This window comes from Tetranychus urticae, chromosome 2, assembly GCF_039701765.1.
Source record: "Tetranychus urticae isolate SD_2017Ah chromosome 2, NJAU_TeUrti_SD_1.0, whole genome shotgun sequence".
Taxonomy (NCBI): domain Eukaryota; kingdom Metazoa; phylum Arthropoda; class Arachnida; order Trombidiformes; family Tetranychidae; genus Tetranychus; species Tetranychus urticae.
In genome coordinates this window covers 3,971,723-3,990,046 of record NC_142959.1, presented here as the reverse complement: position 1 = coordinate 3,990,046, position 18,324 = coordinate 3,971,723, and the positions used below count along the sequence as shown (strand labels likewise).

Sequence of the window (18,324 nt, the reverse complement as noted above, 5' to 3'; positions counted from 1 at the left end):
AGTTGAACTTTGTAAATTTTTACTTGGTTAATGTCAGTCAAAGTCACTGTCAAAAGTTGATGAAACTGAGACGAAAAGGTGAAGAGACTGAGAAAAAAAATAGATGAAGACTTAAGAAGTTAGTTGTTTATTTTTAGAGTGTGAAAAGTTTATATAAGTAATTACACTTGGGTTAATTAATGAGGAAATCCGGAAAGGGAAGTGTTAATTTACTGATGTGATACTATTTGCTTCAACACAGGTGTAAAGTTGAGTAGTTATCAAAGTTTACATGTCTCAATGTAATGAAGGGAAAAACAGAGAATCGAAAGTTTTTGATTCAAATGAAGAGAGTTGCAAACTCTGTTTCGATTGTAATTAGTTGAGGATCAACTGTTGATCAAATTTCAATAGAGATAATTAACACTTTTCCAATTGTCCATAGAGTCACAGTTTAAATCCATGGAGGGAAACAAAAGTTGATGAAATGATAAAAGTTGCTAATTTGAAAAGTGTTTGTATACAAAAGCAAAACCAGCGTCAACAATATATAATAATAGTTTCAAGTAAATATAATATTAACAAATAACATGGAGATCTATTTGCTGAATAATGTTCATCCTGGGTAAAGTCATAGTCAGGCCAAGATCATGAACGATGTCAATCTAAATTATCCTTCATTTTTCCTCTTTGCCTCCAATCTCCGCCTTTATTCTCTTTCTTTTTTTCTTACGTCACTTTATCTCATCCCATTCTGAATATTATCCACTTGATTTTATAGAAAAAAACTGAAACAAATGTTTACATGCGCCGAGTAGGTGAATACCATGGAATGCAAGGTCATCTATCGACTGATATGCCAAGTAAATGATGTCGATACCTTTTGGAATCACAGAGACTTAATAAGTGTAAATTGTGAGCAATCAAAGAATCCATTGGCCATTGGTAAGATATTCAATTCAGATCTCCAATAATCATGACTTCATCTGTAAATGTTGCTGATGTCGAGTTGCTCAGGTTAAAATTGTAATTGTCGTAAGGGAAAATTGAGATATTTAAGTTATTATCAGAGGTAACATTTCCTCTAATTGAAACCTCTCCATCAAATGTTACATTTTCAAACAATGTAATGTCCAATGGATCAGCTGATTTATCTATTATTTCATCTAACTTGATTTCCTTTCCATTTTCACTCTTCAGTTGGTTATATGAACAGTTGCCTGAGATTTTCAATGTTAAATTTTTAAATTCCACTTCAGAATAAAATTCTAATCCATTGTAAGAGTTGTGGCTTAACCAGGGTACGGCTTGTTGATCATTCACTTCCAGATTACCATCAATAATAAACTCATCAACTACAGAAATCGATTGCACATATTGGTTGGATGGGTTTCGATGTACATTCCAAGTTGAATTTTCATAAATGATTCCTTTGCTCGAATTAATCTTATTTTTCACAATCAATTTTTCAGCTTTTAATCCTTGAGATATATTTACAGTGTCAGCTGACATGTCATAAACATTTTGGTATACAGTTATATTTCCAATAATTTTAAGGTTTGACCAGCTCAGAACACTTCCCGTATCATAGTTTATCCGTAAACTTGATCCATATCCTAAATACTTAACATCGCCGTCAAAAGTAACATTACCTCTGAAGTTGATGGGAACGTGGAATTCTTGATCATGTTTATTTAGCAGGGCAGATTCAACAAATTTGTTAAGCCGAGGAATTCCTAGATTAGTTATATTGCAGTCTGCAAGAATCAAAGTCTTTGGCCACCGTTCTGGGCCATCTCGTAGTAAGCGATCCAATTCAAATCCATTAAGTTGTTTTACATCTATATTTGCTGATGCAATCTCAATTAATTCAAAACTAATATTTGATGATATTGATAGAGAACCATTGAGTGATTTAAAGTCTTGATCGCTACCATTGATTAAAAGGTGCGTTGGATCAATGTCATTAATGGTTCCATTTAATTGTAATGAAATGATGTTTAAAGTATCAATTGGATAATTTTCCGTTGAATTCTCGTATAAACAATTTCTTGTCAAACACGAAGTCATATTCCAACCATCAAGTGTTAGTTCATCGCTTTCTAAATCATCGAATGTCAATGGATAGCTGATGTTTCCATATGTTGCTAAATTTACAGTTTCAATTCCATTGACCAGCTTGAAATCACAGTTCTTTACTGACACAGATTCCTCAAATTCAAGCTCCTCAATACTACCGTCAAGTGCGATTAAATTTTCTAATAATCCATCCCAAAGACGGTTATTAAGTTCTTGGGTAATATTCAAGTCACCATGAACAACCCAATTGGTAGGAGTTAAATTTTTCTTGAACAAATCATAAGCTAACCCCTCTGGTATTGCTATTTCATCTTCAAATACAACGGCGGATTCAATTTCTTCCATATTATTTGTATTCTCAGCAAAAACCAAATTGTCCCATCTAAAATCATTGATTGTTTCGGGGAAATTCACGTATCCATTGATTTTCAGGTCATCAAAACTGATAGTTTCACTTGTGTTTAAAGATATCCACTCATCCCAGGCTTCCGTGTAAAAATTTGTTACATTCATTGAATCAATTACTATTTTATTGTATTTCACGGTATCAGTTTTGTTGACAAATTCAACAAGTCTGTCAACCAATTTCTGAACAAATTCATCATCAGCTGACAAACTTGGTCCATCCAACTCGACCTTTTTCACTGAAACGGTTGAATTTATTGTTTGGTTCGTTTTTGTGTCCATAAGATGAGCCAAGTTGATATTGCTAACAACCATGTCTTTGATATCAGTGACTTTAACTTGATCAAAATCAAGATTACTCAAAGTAGATGGTGAAGGTCCATTGATTGGTACAACTGACATCAAGTTGTATTCCGTAGGTCTGCTATAGTTGATTGATACAACATCCATTTCCAACTTGTTGATACTAATGTTTCCACGAATAATCATGGGTTCATGATCCAGTAAAAAAGCATTACTCAAATCTATTGAAGGTGATTCCAACGTATTAGCGCGAATATTTTGGTCAAATGTCACAACACCAGAAACGTCTCTGTCAACATCGTCCAAGCTAATGAAGCCCCAAGTAATATCTCCATCAAGATAATCATCATCACTGTCCTTCTTAATGATTAAATCGTCAACAACTATTGGGAGTCCAGTTTCAATTGATAGATTGGCCATTACACAGCAAGATCCATATATAGACTCACTTCTATTCATCCAAACAGCCTGATGGTCAACAAGATTCCGATAAACTCCGATATCTTCCAGCAATGACTTCGTTTGATTTTCATATTCAAAAATTTGATTAAAATTCCAGTCGCCATTTTCCGACGAAAGACTCAGCATGTCCTCAATATTTTGAGATTTTTCTTGCAACACCAAATAATTTGAATTTTCAGAAATCTCTATCGATTTATAGTTTTGATATGATTCAATTACAATGTCTTTGTCTTTTTTAGATACTCTTGACTCAAGAATGTCCATCAATTGTCGGTACTCATTCAACGTATTATTGATTGAATCAATAAACATTTCGAGTTGTTGTTCAGCCTGTTCAGGAGTCAATTCCGTTGTACTAAAATCAAGCGAAACGAAATCATCACATTCAACATTAATTAAACACAATTTAAAGAAAATAAAAACATTTATAAAAATAAATTGAAATTCCATACTTGAGTGGAAATCAGAGAGTAAACATTAAGAGAACAGTCGAGACATTAAACAACACACTGTGATAGCCAAAGAGTTAATGAATCAACACCTTCTCGGTTGCCCTCTGTTATTGAAAATTAAAAAATATTAAAATCACCAAAATTAAACATCAAAATTAGTTGAATTTTTTATAATGTTTTTACAGCATTCAGAAGCCTGAAGTTTAAAAATTAGATTTTTATTTTAGAATGAGTGACAATAAGAAAAAAATATTATTCAAAACTGGAATTCGAGCGATGCTGGACACGACACTTGACATTTTTTTACGATAGTTACCTAAGCAAATGAACAAAAAAAAAATGTAATACACAACCCGGACCATTGTGGATATGGCGAAACCTGACCAACCTTTTCCTATTTCCATTGAGCTGACCAGTCTTGTCAGGTCAACATGTTTGCCAAGTTTCATTAGTTTAACAGTTATCGCTACAGTACAACTGCTGTAACTGCTTTCAAAACTGTAAGTTGAAAATAATTTCTGGTCAAATTTTCATTTGTGCCTTTTAATTATTGAAATATTAACAAGATAGTCTAAGAGGTTGCAGATCAAAATTACTAAATTACAGAAAATTAGCATTTTTTGAAAGTAAATGAAAACAAAAAATCTCAAATCAATAATATTTCTGAATAAGCAACAACTTTAATTGATAATTTTGAAGTCCATTGAATGAGCTTGTTCACATTTATATTTGCCAAATAAAGATTGACCACCATTGAAGAGTTCTGGTTTGGTCTTCATGATTCCAGTAACAAGCCGTCAAGTTTTATCCATCTGACAAGTGTTTTTATCCGAAATCAGAAGTGAGATTGAAGTTAGATGAGCTCCGTTGGGTTCAATCAATCAACTTGTTGACTTTCCATTAATGGATGACCGTATTCTGCGGTTACTTGCTCGATCCAATCTCTGTACATGTAAACGTTGGTATAGATTCCTATAAAAATATGAGAGGAAAAGGAAGACAATATAAATTAAATATAAATAATAAGAGTTAAACTTCAAAAAATATTTCGTTTGCGATTGTTTTGAATCTAAATTAGTATCCAATGTTTTCTGCAAGAATTTGACAAGTTTTGTTACTTGACTACAGATGGTAGCACAATTGACAACGAATCTTTTCCAATGTTTTAATTTTAAGTCGGTGTCTTTTTAGTGATTAATATTTACCTGGTAAATTGGGTTGTGCACAGTTTATTCCCCACGAAACAATACCGGCCACATACCAAGAATCATCGGAATTTCGACAAAGTAAAGGTCCACCAGAGTCTCCTTGGCAGGCGTCCTTTTTACCTTCTGGATATCCTGCACAGAGCATTTTGTCACCAATAGTAATGTCTTGTAATTGGTACCATTGAGCACAGACAGAGTGATTAACCAAAGGTACATTCACTTCATGGATCACATTTAAATAATCAGAGTCATCATCATGGTTAGGCTTACCCCAACCAATCACGGTACACTTTTTATCGGGAAGAAGATTTTCCTTTCCAGTTGGTAAGCAAACTGGTCTCAAAAATTCGTCGAAATCAACCGATTCTTCCAACAGTAATAAAGCAATGTCATTACCATAAGTGCTGGCTAAATTGAATCCTGGATGTTTGATTACTGCTGCAATCTTCTGACGTCGAACAAAAAATGGTGATGATGTACGCCTAGTTAATCCTGTTAATCGACAAAAATTAAACATTGAGATGAAATTTATTTGGTCAAATTTTCAAAATCAAGTTTACTCACCCAATTTAACATTTAGTCCAGTTACATCAGTCTGGTTACCTATACAATGGGCAGCTGAAAGTATCCATCGTTGAGAAATGAGAATCCCGCCACAGAAAAATATCTCAGCTGGTCCACCATGTAAACCCGCTAACCATGGCCACTGTCCTGGCCTGGATTCTGTTCCACCAACTATACGGAAATTACCAACATAGGAAATGGCCGATTTACCACATTCAAAATTTATACACTTTAGGTAAACTGATATTTTCCTTTCATTGCTACAACCCTTTTCCCTTCCCTTGTAAAACATTGTCTTGGTCAACTGTTGACCCATTCTATCTTTTGGAGATTCAAACGTTTCATCTTGCATTCGTGTTTCATTTACTTTACGATAGCCCAACATTTTACAAGCCTTCATCGACATAAACTGTGAATCCCAATCTTCACCACAAACAGTGTTCCAGTTATTATGAGTCGCGGACCAAGCTTCCAGTCGACCGTAACCCATTCGACCCATGGATTGTTTTAAGCGAAGACATTGACGTTCATCTCGGTTATCATGGCAATCACGGACTCCATCACAAATGTCTTTCTTTTCAATACATCGTCCTTTACCACAATGAAATTGGTCATTCGTACATGAGCTGCAGTTGCGCTCATCTGAACCATCTTTACAATCAAGGAACCCATCACACAACCAGCTTCGAGGTAAACAACGATTGCCATCACATCTGAATCCCTCAGTGCTGCATACTTAATAATGAAATAGAGAGTAAACTAATTAGATCAATTATCACCAATAATACAATTATAATTGGTTTACTCATTGATTATTCATAAACTGCTTTTATGTACATTAAGAAGCTCTTTTAAAAGGATATCTCAAAATGGACCTTCTACTCAAGACTAAATCCAACTACATTTAAATTGGCTTGGTTATGTGATGCGAATTCTGATGTAACACAATCAAAATAAATTTGATTTTTACCAGTTCGAGAAACATTATTACAATATTGATAATATATCAACATCATAAATTGAAAGGAATTGGAAGGAAAGGCTGACGTGAATTAAATTATTGTGAGTAAAAAAGTGTTCAAGTTATAATTCAAATTGATGTCAAAGAATTTTTTTCCCTTTAAATAGATGAAGATTACTGAGCTATAATAAAATGTATTAAGGTGTTCAGAAGACGAATCACCACAAAAAGGAATCATCTGCAAACCTTCACAGGATTTCAAAGGAAAGCAAAGGAGAAACAAAATTCAAGGTTGATAGGGAGAAACAAATGGAAACAAAAGACTGAAAAAAAAGTTGATGAAGATAGTTCAAGAAACAGGCAAAATTTTCATTACCAATCCCAAGAGAATTGATTAAATTGGATTTCATGTTAACTTGGGTAAATGAAATTTTCATTTTGACAGGTAAAGAAAACAAGGTTAAAGGCTTAAACAAGTTAGTAGTGAAATGAAAAGGTCTGAAAGGTTCTGGTTAAGAAAATTTATGAGTAACCATCAAATTTCACTTTTTATACCTTTATTTTTACGAATAACTCGCTGATTATCACGATAACCAACACACACGTCAGGATCAGGATCGTCTGGATATTGATCGCAATTAATTTCCGAAGGCCATTCTAATGAAAATACGCTGAGAAAAAAATCACACCGGCGAAGTGCTTCTGCAAGGAATGGAAATGCAAAAAAAAATTGATTAAAAGGAAATTCAAATTGAATGGATTTTTTGAACACTTTTATTCATTAATGAATCAACTAGTAAATTGATGATTTAGCTTGAATCGATTTCTGTCATTAGTTTAACATCAACTCATCAATTAAGCCTTCACCTTTTGTCTCAACACTTCGATTACTATTAATCTAAAGAAAACGTTTTCTCTTTTTCTCTCTATTCAGGTATCCGTGATGGCCCGAGTAGATTCAAGTAAATGATGTTGCCTGATGTTTAATTTGAAACAGTCGTGATAAGATGAGATTTGTTGGGAAATAATGAAAAGAGTAACAGCTCCAGATTGGTTGATTGGAATGTAAACTAAATTAGCAAAACTTGATCCATCTTCAATTAGCCTTTGTCATTTCCATTTGGAATAAATCATTTCATGAAATATTAATCAAAGAGTAAAAATAATTGAATTAACCAAATGGAATGCAGACTAAAAAGGGAAAAATGAACTCAAATCTTGACAAAGTTTCATGTTTACATAATATTTTAACCATTTCAATGAGTCTCTCCATGAATATCTTGAAACGTTGAAGAACAATGAAGCAAGTAAACGAAAACCTTTACACCATTGCATGATACTATCCTTTTCTTTTCTATTTTACATATTTACTCTTTATCTCTTTTACCATCTCTCTTTATAATCATAACTCTAGATTCCCAATCAGCATTCATGAATATATATTCACACACTCAATCACATTCATCACTTGATCGATTCCAGGATAAGCAGATGGCAGTGAATAACTTATCTTTGTTTCCATATACTTCAATTTTGTTTCTTTCAAGTGCACAATTGACATTTTCATTATCCTATTCTTTGAATGATACCGAGAATAATGGAGAACATGAAAAGTAATTGAATCTCATAATTATCATGATAAACATATCAATTCTGTCTGCTGCAATCTATCCATGAATCATTGCTTTCTATTTTGATAACATTCCCCTTCAAATACACAAAAAATTGAAAAGATAAAGGCCTAAAGAATAGGGTGAATTACCTAATAAGAAATTTTTCGATAACAATTTAGATGTAAAATTTTATACTGAACTCATTGTTCAAATCCATTTTTCGAAGTAATATTAAGTTTTTGAAATTCGTTTGAAGTTAGTCTGAAAAAACGTTTGAAATGCATGAGGACGCATATAACAATTTATGCAACTGAAGCCATGAAGTTTATTTAGGATGCAATTTAAGCTGAAAAAGCCACCTGTGAACATCAGTGAACATAGCGAGTAGTCTTATAAAGTCCTCTTCCAGGACACTTCGATTCTCCAGGACAGATTTTCTGTCCTCTTCCAGGACAGTCCGCCTCTGGGACAAGGGGAATACCGTCATTCGGTATTAGTTTTTTACCGTGAAAAAAATGAAAACTTTTTTAACGAAAAAATAAATTAAATGAAAAATGAAAATGAATTTAATATAAATTAAAGGCCACGACTGGCATCTCTCAATTCGAGTTCCCGAACTCGAGACTCTACCCTTTACATCGGTAAAAAGTTCGATTTCAATCCCACTCTAGTCTCCATCACCATCAACGTGCCTTCATCCTCATCTTTAATTGGTTTAATTTAGTTTATTTATTTATTTTTTGTTAAAATTGACTTTAATTTATTAATCATACCAACTCGAGGGTAAGTACTTTTTTAATTTTATTCACTTTTGACCTTATAAAAACCTTTTTTCTCTTTTCAGTCAATCATCACCTCTATCAATTCAACTTAGAAGGGTACTGACTCATTTGGAGTCAGCCCTGATTGCTGTCCCCTCCTTCATTAGAAGAACGATCGAGTTGGCGATCGAAAAAATTCGATCAAACGAGGACCAGGAAGCCCGAATCGAGCGGTTGTTGGTCCAAAACCAGCGCCTTCAAACCAGAAACCGGGAGCTGAGGGCTGAGGTGGCAGAGGTAAAGAATGAATTAGCCTAGAATGACCAATTCATTGAATATATTGATAGGCGCTGCGTACGTGCCTTTGGTTTCCCTCCTGAAGAATTTCAGGAAAGATACACCAATTGGGTGGAGAATCGAGTGTGAGAGCTCGAATTAAGAGACTCTAGCCGAGGGCTATAATTTTGTATTGCTTTCAGTTTCATTTTTTCATACATTTTTTCATTGATTTTTCTATTAAAAAAGTTTATTTATTTTCATTAAAAAAAGTTTCATTTTTTTCTCGGAAAAAAACTAACACCGTATGACGGTATCATTGATCTGGAAACGGATAGTTTGTTTGCCCTTGAAGCGGACTGTCCTGGAAAAACAGAGTTGTCCTGGAAAAACCAAGTCGTCCTCGAAGAGGACGTTATATAACTACTATAGCGATTTCTAATTTTCAGGATAAGTCATATTGATACACAGGCTGTATCAAAGCTTTATGGTCATCTGAGGTAATTTTTCGGAAATCAAACTTTGACTTTTAGAGTTCATTTGAATGTTCTAAATTTTCTGAATGGCATAACCGATAGTGAGTTATGGCGGCAAACAGGCGTAAATGAAAAAAGCCCGGTATTTAATCGTTTCTTTCAGATAAATTGTAACGATATATAGGATTAGAGTAAATTCAGCATGGTAATTTACACTTTACTTATTGACTAAAAAAGCTACGTTAGCTTGTTTGGCAGTTTGGGCCTTATGTCTTTCAAATCTCTGCAATTTAGATATTTAAATCACCAATGGATAGCGAAAATTTTACACTTGAAAATCCCACAAATTATCCATTGTTAATGTTATTTATCGATTGATCCAGAAACATTTGAATGCTAACAAAAGTAAAGAATTTGCCTGAATTGAAATTTTTATTTATTTTGAAAAAGGAAATTGTTCTCAATTAAAATGATTTGTTCATAAAACGAGTTTGGATTAAAAGAGTTTTACTTTATATTTCATCAAAATACATCATTTGTAAATAATAAATTAATTATGAGGTATTTTTGTGTTGAGAATGATTCAATGGCACTCTGATTTCAATGTTTCAAACTCGAATTTTAACCCATTCGAAGAGCCTCAAAATTAATCATACTTGAAGGGCGTTCAAATTTTGTTAAATTTGTGACTTAAACAGTGCAAAATACATTGACAATGAAGACTTCGATTCGTTCTTTACATAAATATGTTTCTGTCGAATGAAGGAAATGCAGAGAAAGCAAAGAGGAAAACTATCAATCGGATAAACGTAAGAACTACTCAAGATGGTTAAAGTTTGCTGAGAGAAAATGTGAAATCTGAAAAGGCTGCAAGATTTTATTTGAAAAAGTAGAGAAAAGAGAAGAAAGTTGGTTCCAATGGAATAAAGTAAATCTGAAAATGACAAGAACAATGATACTTTTATCTTGCATGCTATTTCAGCCTTTTCTTGTTACTCTTTTTCATCACTGGCAATTGACCTTGGAAACAGAAAGGTATTGAACAATTTGCCTGAATTCAATGGTGAAGATGATATTGATTGTGGATGAAAAGGACGAGGCAAAAAAAGGAGCAAAACAGAAGAGCAAAGAGATTCATTAGGAAATCTGAATTAGGAAATTTGGTTTATTTCTTCTTTCCTTTTTGGTTAATGTTGTTGGCAGCTTTCATTTTACAGTTTCAGGTTCACATGAGACTGTCTATTGCTATTTGGTTTAGAGGTAGAAGAGAGAAGACAGAAAATGAGTAAAAGTGAAATAACATTCAAGGTAAATCAATGGGTTTCAAGGAATACAGTTCAATCAGAGGAAGAAAAAGAAATAATGTTGCTACTGATAAATGGTGTGAGTTGAGATTACATGAGATTGAATTGTTGGATAATGAGAATAATGTTGTGAAAAGAGCTCAATTGAAGGTAATCAAAGCATTTATTCCGTTTCTTCTTGTGTTTATCACAAATCATTGTCAATGTAAAAATTGTTTGCTTTTCATTGTAACTTGTGATTCAAATTTCATTATTTCACTTTTAATAAAAACATTTTTTCATTTCACAAGCCTTTTGAGTCTTCACTTTTGTAAACATTTGTAATACAAGCAGCTCACATTGAATACTTGACTGAATTGGTGTAACAAAAAGATTGACTTTGAATAGAAATAAAATTATCAGATTTTGTTCACTAGGAAAACTGAGGCATAAATTAACCCAAAAGTTTAACACCTTTGGTCGGTTTTACTGTGAGTTATTGTTTGGCTCGTTTAAAATGTATTCAATCCAATAGAGCTATTGGATTGAATTCATGGTAAATGCAATAGACTGAACTGACAAGAGTTGCTATGCTTTTGAGTTTACTGCTATTTCATTTAATGAAAACTATTTTTTAACAAATTCTATTATATTTCAGTTCAGTTGATGTTGATGTTCAAATAATTCAGGTAGCTATTTTATTTGCTTTAGATGTGAAAAGGTTACAATTTAATCAAGATTGATCACCAGTCTCGATTATCCAAGAAAAGGTCAACCATTTATGCCAAAGGTTAATACATTTGTAAACATGAAGGAGAAGTATCAATTATGTAATCATGATAATCATGGATCAACAAATGATGGAAATTATATCAAATGTGGAAAGATGAGTGAAGGAAATTGTTTCACTGTAAGCAGATGAATTGCAACTATTTTCGAGATGTCACTGAATTAATAGATTGAATCAACGTCCAATTTAAGAATATCCGAAGATCCATTAGCCTGACCATTTACGCCTAAAAATACACTGAATGTGAAAAATGTTGTATTCTTATGAACACTTTTTCTAGAGTTTACTGGAAAATAAACAGATTGAAATTAACACTTGGTATTTACTGAAATGAAAAACCTCAATGTCTGTAAATTCTCATAAAAAAATTACTCAGGTCAGTTCAGAATTTGCGAAGTTATCAGTCAGTTAATCAAAAATCTATTAAAGTGTAAAATTTTTAGAAGTTTTACACACAAAAGAGTGTTTTCTTTATACACTTGTACTCTTGTACTAAAGTCGATCAACACGCATTGCAAATTGAAATTTCCTGAAAGTCAGTGAAAAATTTGATAGAAAGGATAAAAACGTGACAGTCCAAATAAAAAACATGATCTGGTTGAGTGAGGTATAAATCAAATACTGAGCAAGAATCGATAGTTGAAGTTGTTATGGATGAATATCGAACTTCACTTAGAAGGTTAGCTATCAGTTTCCAGATGCAAGACAAGTTGAAGGTTGGCATGCATTTGGAGGAATAATGTCTAATATTCTGACTATCATAGTGTAATGGACTGGATGCAATATTTTATGGAGAAGCGTCTCAATTGTGTTTCTTCGTTAGATCAATCGATAAATTTCCCTATGTGGAGATTTAAGAACAATATTTGAGATTAGTTGTCGATTCAAATCAGTTGATAAAAGATTTATTCTCATAGATGCTGGAACACCATGTCATAGAGCTATGAAAGCATCTGAGACAAATTGAATCACTGCCTGGCGTTGGTCGATTGCTTGACATGAAACAAATCCAACTTGGAAAACTGAAAATAACTCTCAGAATTATCGTGGTCACTTTTTTGCATAAATCGAAGAATATTAATTTTTTAGAAAACTTTTGGCTACTGACAATCGAATATAATTAAAATTTAAATAACCTTGTAAACTCGTAAGTGTATCTATTTTTCACTCCCAGCGTACTTGGAGTTAGGAAGAAAAGTATTAATGTTTTAATGCTGAATGATAATAATAATAAATGGCTTTCCACTTTTCACACTTAAACATAAAAGATGGTGAAATTTTACTGCATTCATAAATGTTCCATGACATTCAAAAAATTCTAATAAATATTGCAAATGTTGCGAAAGTTTCCATTCAAAAGCTTATTCTCATTTCGTTTGCTCAATTTTCAATTTCTCATTAGTGAATGCCTCTGTATCTGAATATCAGTGATTCAATAGTTTATCAAACAATGAATAACAAAATAATGAAAATACAACATTCATTGTTTTACTGAACCAAAGAGTTTAGTTTGTTATCAATGAACATGTTCACCTATTCATTGGAAATGACAGTTATCGATTTTTGCTCTTCCTCCCTCTTCTCATTGAATCTCATTATTGAACATTATTAAGACATGATATTACAAAATAATGAATAAATATATCAACAATAAGCTTACCTTTGCAGAAGCTTCGACAAGGTTTTATTGGCTGTGAAGTTGAATTACAGAAGGAAGTTGATAATGAGCAAAGAAACAAGGGAAGAAGTGAATAACATTTGACACTTAAGATGGGATCATATTCAGCTAATTGGATATTAATTGATTCCTGGCTTGTGTCATCATCATTTTTATTTGGCAAGGTAATGTGTGAATAACGAACGTTATGTTTTATACAATAAGCCACTTTCATTGGGACGCAATCATGTCGATCATAGGTAATTACCATGGGATCCAAAAGTTTATTTACTTAAAGATTAGAAAAGGTAGAAAGATAGAAAATAGAAATTAATTAAATGAACCAAATGATTAACCTTAATTTGTTTCCCTTTGCACATTCATTCCCTTCTTTCCATTCCCTTATAATCTCTATTAATATATCCAATTAAATGAGTCTTTACTCGCTAAGTATCTTTACCAATTTCACCAACACTTTCAACATTTTCTGTAACAGATTAGTCTTTTTGTTGGTTAAACAATTGAAACTGAAACTCCAAGTTTTACATGAGAACGATTTGCAAAGCTTTTTCATCATTTGATATTTCAGTTAAATTGACCTGAGTGTTAACAGAATGATGAGAATTTTGAGAAAACTCTTTTTTTTCTGTCCAATCTTCACAAAAGTATTGCTTTAAAAGGTTTGAAAAGTATTAGTTTTGGGAAAAAGGAATTATCTTGCAAAGTAATTTTCAAATCTATTTGTTCAGCTTTATTGCTTCCAAAATTGTCACAATCTTTGATAGAGAAAGTTCAATTTACAGAAACATTCAGAGAATTGAATTGTCATTTTGAAATTTGCTTTGAGCCATTTTCTGTTGTTAAACAGTTTACTTGGACCAGTTTACTTCAACTAGTTAACCTCACAATTCAAACCTTTTTCATTGGAAAATTTTATTGCTCGATATTTAAAGTTGAACTTTTTTCTTCATTTCTATTTCATTTCTATTTCATGTTTGTTAACATGAACACGTTTTATTTTCTTCACAATAAGACAGCTGAAAATGATCATGGTAGAGGCTGAGGAAGAAAAGGTTGAAGAGTTGTTAATGGTTCATTGTAACTCAACATTTGTGAACAAGAATAAAATTTTTAGAAATTTTTCATGATCAAGAAAACAAAATAACCTTTCCAAAGAAGGTTTATCAAGGTGAAATGAGTGGGAAAACTGTATACTCTAAATGGATTGAAATGGTGAAGAGAAAAGAATTATTTTACAGAATCTTCAATCATGGTAAATTGTCGTCTGATGGTAAATGCCAACCTTGTTTCAGACTTTTCTTGCAATTTTCAATTTCTTTTCACATTAAATCAAATGACAAGTTATTGGTTGATTTAATGGCATCATTAGTGTGAATCTTGCTTCGATTCATCAATTTCATTTTGCCTTGGTTCAGCATCATGAATTATCAAGAATCATAAACTATCAATGAATAATGGTAAAGTTATTTGAGAGGGAGAAAAAAGAAAATTGTTAGACTGTCTATTATCGTTCTCATGAGATTGTGAAGGAACCTCAATGAAGCTGATTTGTATTGGAATCCCTGATGAGTTTACCTTTCAAGATGCTTTTTGTATGCAACTCAGAATTTGAAGGTTCCCAGGCAAACCTGGAGGCAGTTTATTTGAATGACAAACTACAAGATTGGGAGAAACAAAAAAGATAAAGAAGCAAGGAGAAAAAAAGAGAATAAATGATGATAATAATGATGATGATGAGAAAAGGGAAAAATAACAACAGAATAGTAACTGAACTCATGATATTTTGTTGAGGTTATTCAATGTTGTTTCTATTCAATGGAGGCAACTCTTTCCATCTCTAAAAATGTTGATCATTCTTGTTCAATCCAATCATCTTGGTTTATCTTATTCCATTCCTTTACCTGAAACTTAGTTTCTCAACACTTTTCTAGTTTACCTTTTCTCTTGTTCATTGTTTCTTGCTTTTTTAAGCTCATTTTTTATTCCAAGTAATGTTATCAATTTTCAAATAAAAATGTTTCACCAAACAATTTTCAGCTAATTTTATTGAATTGCAATTTCTTTGTTCGTGATAATGGTATTCATCGTTACGTTTGGGCAAGAAAATTTGCAATTCAAATGTTTCTTTTCTATCTTTTTTGGTTGAGTTCAATATTTTACAAATATTTAAAACATTGCGAAATGAAGCAAAATTGGTGAATCAATCTCATTTATTCATGACATTCAATGGAGACAAGTTGTGAAGAGTTGAAAGGATTGCGAAAAATGGCAAGAAAATGTTGAAATGGATAACTTGTGATGAAATTGAAATGTTCAGCTGGCTGAGAAACTGTGAGCAGATCGAAAAGATAAGCTCATGTTGAGATATCTTTTGGACGATTTAATTTTGATCCTTTTTACTGAGAATTTTACTTTTACAAAAGACTTGGAATTTTCTCTGGAACTTGGATTATGTTTAGATAATATAAGAACGCAATCGAAGTATAAGCTTGTTGTTTTACAGTTGTATTATTAGTTTACGGTTGACTTGTGAAAATTTTAATAAGAGTTACACATGTTACTAAAGACCAACTGAAACAAGCTCAAAAGTGTTTTCATCTCAGTTCAGTTCAAATATTTTTAAGAGTGCAAGATGAAAATGGCTCAATGAAATGGCAAAAAAAACATGAAAGACGGACAGTCTAAACTTTATGATGCTATTTCGTTGGAAAAGTTGATTCGGTTAGGAGAAGCAAAATGCAGAAAACAATTTTGTAAAAAAAAATTTTTGAAAAAATATAATAATAAATAAGAGCAAGTTTCTTACAGTTGCCATTCGATTTTCAAACAAAAGATCGAAAACCTTTAATGAGCAAACAAGAGTTGATTAACTGAAAACTTCCCAAACAGATTGCTGTCATATTATGCATTGTAAGTCTTATTACTGTATTATTATATTATTATTAATATATTGTTAATGAATGTCTCTATTGATTGATCTGGGAAAAAGTGGAAATTGAATTCAAGATTGATTTGATGTAGAATGCACCAAATTTTCATGTGACAATATTGAACATTTCAAATGTTGAACAAAAAGAAAAAAAGATTTGCATGAAACAGACAAGATTTATCATGAGAAAAGGGAATGAAAGTTTGATGGGAAAGAGCAAGAAAAGTGTGCTTCTTGAAATAAATAGCTTACCCTTAATATACCAAAAAATGAATGACGATATAAGAATGAATAAGAGGACAAATATGGTTATAAATGTGATATGAATTTTATGAATTGGTCGGTAAATTGTTTTGTACCAAGCTTCTTTATTGTCAACTCGATTCTCTGATAGTTTAACATCACCAATGGCAGTTTCAACTTCAACCTCTGCACTCATACTTTTGCTACTTTATGGTTATCTTTTTTTTTATAATTTTTGTTGAATGCTTGATTTTTTACGGAGAATATTGAAGAGTTTGAGGGCAGAACTTTTTTGACTTTTGGATTGGATTCTTGATTCCTTTCTTTTTGTTATGTTTAAAGAAAACTATTGACGATTACGAGAGATTCTGGGTGTTAGTAATAGATGATATGGAAGAGGCAAGAGTAGCACATTAGATGAGTGCAATTAAGGTGAACATTTAAGGGAGACTTGATAACAACTGTTAGGCTTCTTTGATTCACAACCAACGTTGAAGCGGAAAATTCAATTTGCTTTTGAAACTTTTTCTCAAAACTTGCAATTCCAGTTACATGGAAACATTGAAAATTATTTGTTTAATCTGTAGCACAGTTTTGAAGATGATGGAAAATATTTGATGTTTTAGTGCAAAATTGAGTGAGCAATTTTGAACGGACAACTTAGTTGATTCACTTTGAAACTTTGTATTACATCAACTTTTGGTGAAACCATCTTCATTGAGCATTTGTTAACTAATGTCGAAGCTTGAATATCTTTGCTGTTGCTCATGTAAAAAATTAAATTCAACACTAAACTGGCATTAAATTTTTAGTCAAATTACAGTCTCACAGGTTGAAGTGTATTTGATTTGACATTTATTATTGTGGTTGCTTCATTGAAGGCTGAATGGAATAAATTCAGAAAGATAATGAAATAAAAGAAAAAACGAGTGAGAAAAGAGTTAACTCAAGAGTTATATCTGAATAGACCATGCGCTGATAAAGTAAAGTTTTATCACAAAAAGCATCTGGGAGTGAAGTAGCGAGTGTTAAGGATAAACTCCTATGGATTGCTTGGATCGATGATTCTTATCTTGGGATATTTTTCATCTGCTGTAAATGCATCTTGATTATCATGTTTTGTTAATTTGTTCTGATTCATCTTTTTTTTATAATTATTGCAATGATTATTACAAATATTGTGAGAAAAAATGAAAAACTTGAAAAATTTCTTGTCTAGAGGCTGCTTCGGTCATGACAAATTTCGTTTAATTATTAGGCTGCCCGGAGCAAGAGGAACTGGTTTTGAACTATCCGCGTTTTGTTATTACTGATTTCTCAGGTCGCCACAAGGGCTATTTTTGTAGCTAAGGAAACGGAGGATCATTTTCCTTTGTTAATTTTAACAAAAAAGTATGGATTTCAAAAGTGCTCTAATAGAACAAATTAAAACCGAGCATCAACGCTCTTTTATCTTGTTTGGTGTCCTCGCATCCCATTCAAACACCATTATCCACCAAAATCTCGTGAAGTTGATTGGAGATAAGGCGATAAGTCAATCGCAAGTAGCCAAATACGCAGCTGAGTTCAGACAAGGCCAGCTCATTGACAAACGTGGTCACGGAGGTGACAGGTCAGATCCTTCAGCTTTAGAGAGCCAAGTGGACAAAATCAGAGGGCTCATGAATGAATCGAGGCATTGGTCCCAGAGGTCTCTATCGATGGTATCAGGTGTCCCAAAAACCACCGTGGGCCACATCTGTAAGGATATATTGAAGTTGCGCAAACTACTGGGAAAATGGGTTCCTCATAATCTAAGCTCGGAACAGAAGGAACTGCGTGTTGTTAAGTGTAAAATCAACTTAATGCATTGGCAGAAAACC

General features: G+C 32.5%; 1 protein-coding gene and 1 long non-coding RNA gene across 2 annotated transcripts; one reads left to right on the top strand and one right to left on the bottom strand.

The window, feature by feature from the left end:
* Positions 1–4,207: 4,207 nt before the first annotated feature.
* Positions 4,208–17,342, bottom strand: LOC107363568 (transmembrane protease serine 3). The gene is made up of 6 exons (XM_015930802.3): positions 16,472–17,342; positions 13,273–13,560; positions 6,969–7,115; positions 5,453–6,187; positions 4,886–5,380; positions 4,208–4,652 (listed from the first exon to the last, which is right to left on the bottom strand). The coding sequence occupies exons 1-6, from the start codon at positions 16,656–16,658 to the stop codon at positions 4,558–4,560; spliced, it is 1,947 nt and encodes a 648-aa protein (XP_015786288.2). The 5' UTR covers positions 16,659–17,342; the 3' UTR covers positions 4,208–4,557.
* Positions 5,545–8,200, top strand: LOC107363569 (uncharacterized). The gene is made up of 6 exons (XR_016199009.1): positions 5,545–5,687; positions 5,830–6,142; positions 6,296–6,514; positions 6,581–6,833; positions 7,348–7,720; positions 7,828–8,200. It is a non-coding gene; the product is annotated as an uncharacterized LOC107363569 (long non-coding RNA).
* Positions 17,343–18,324: the final 982 nt, after the last annotated feature.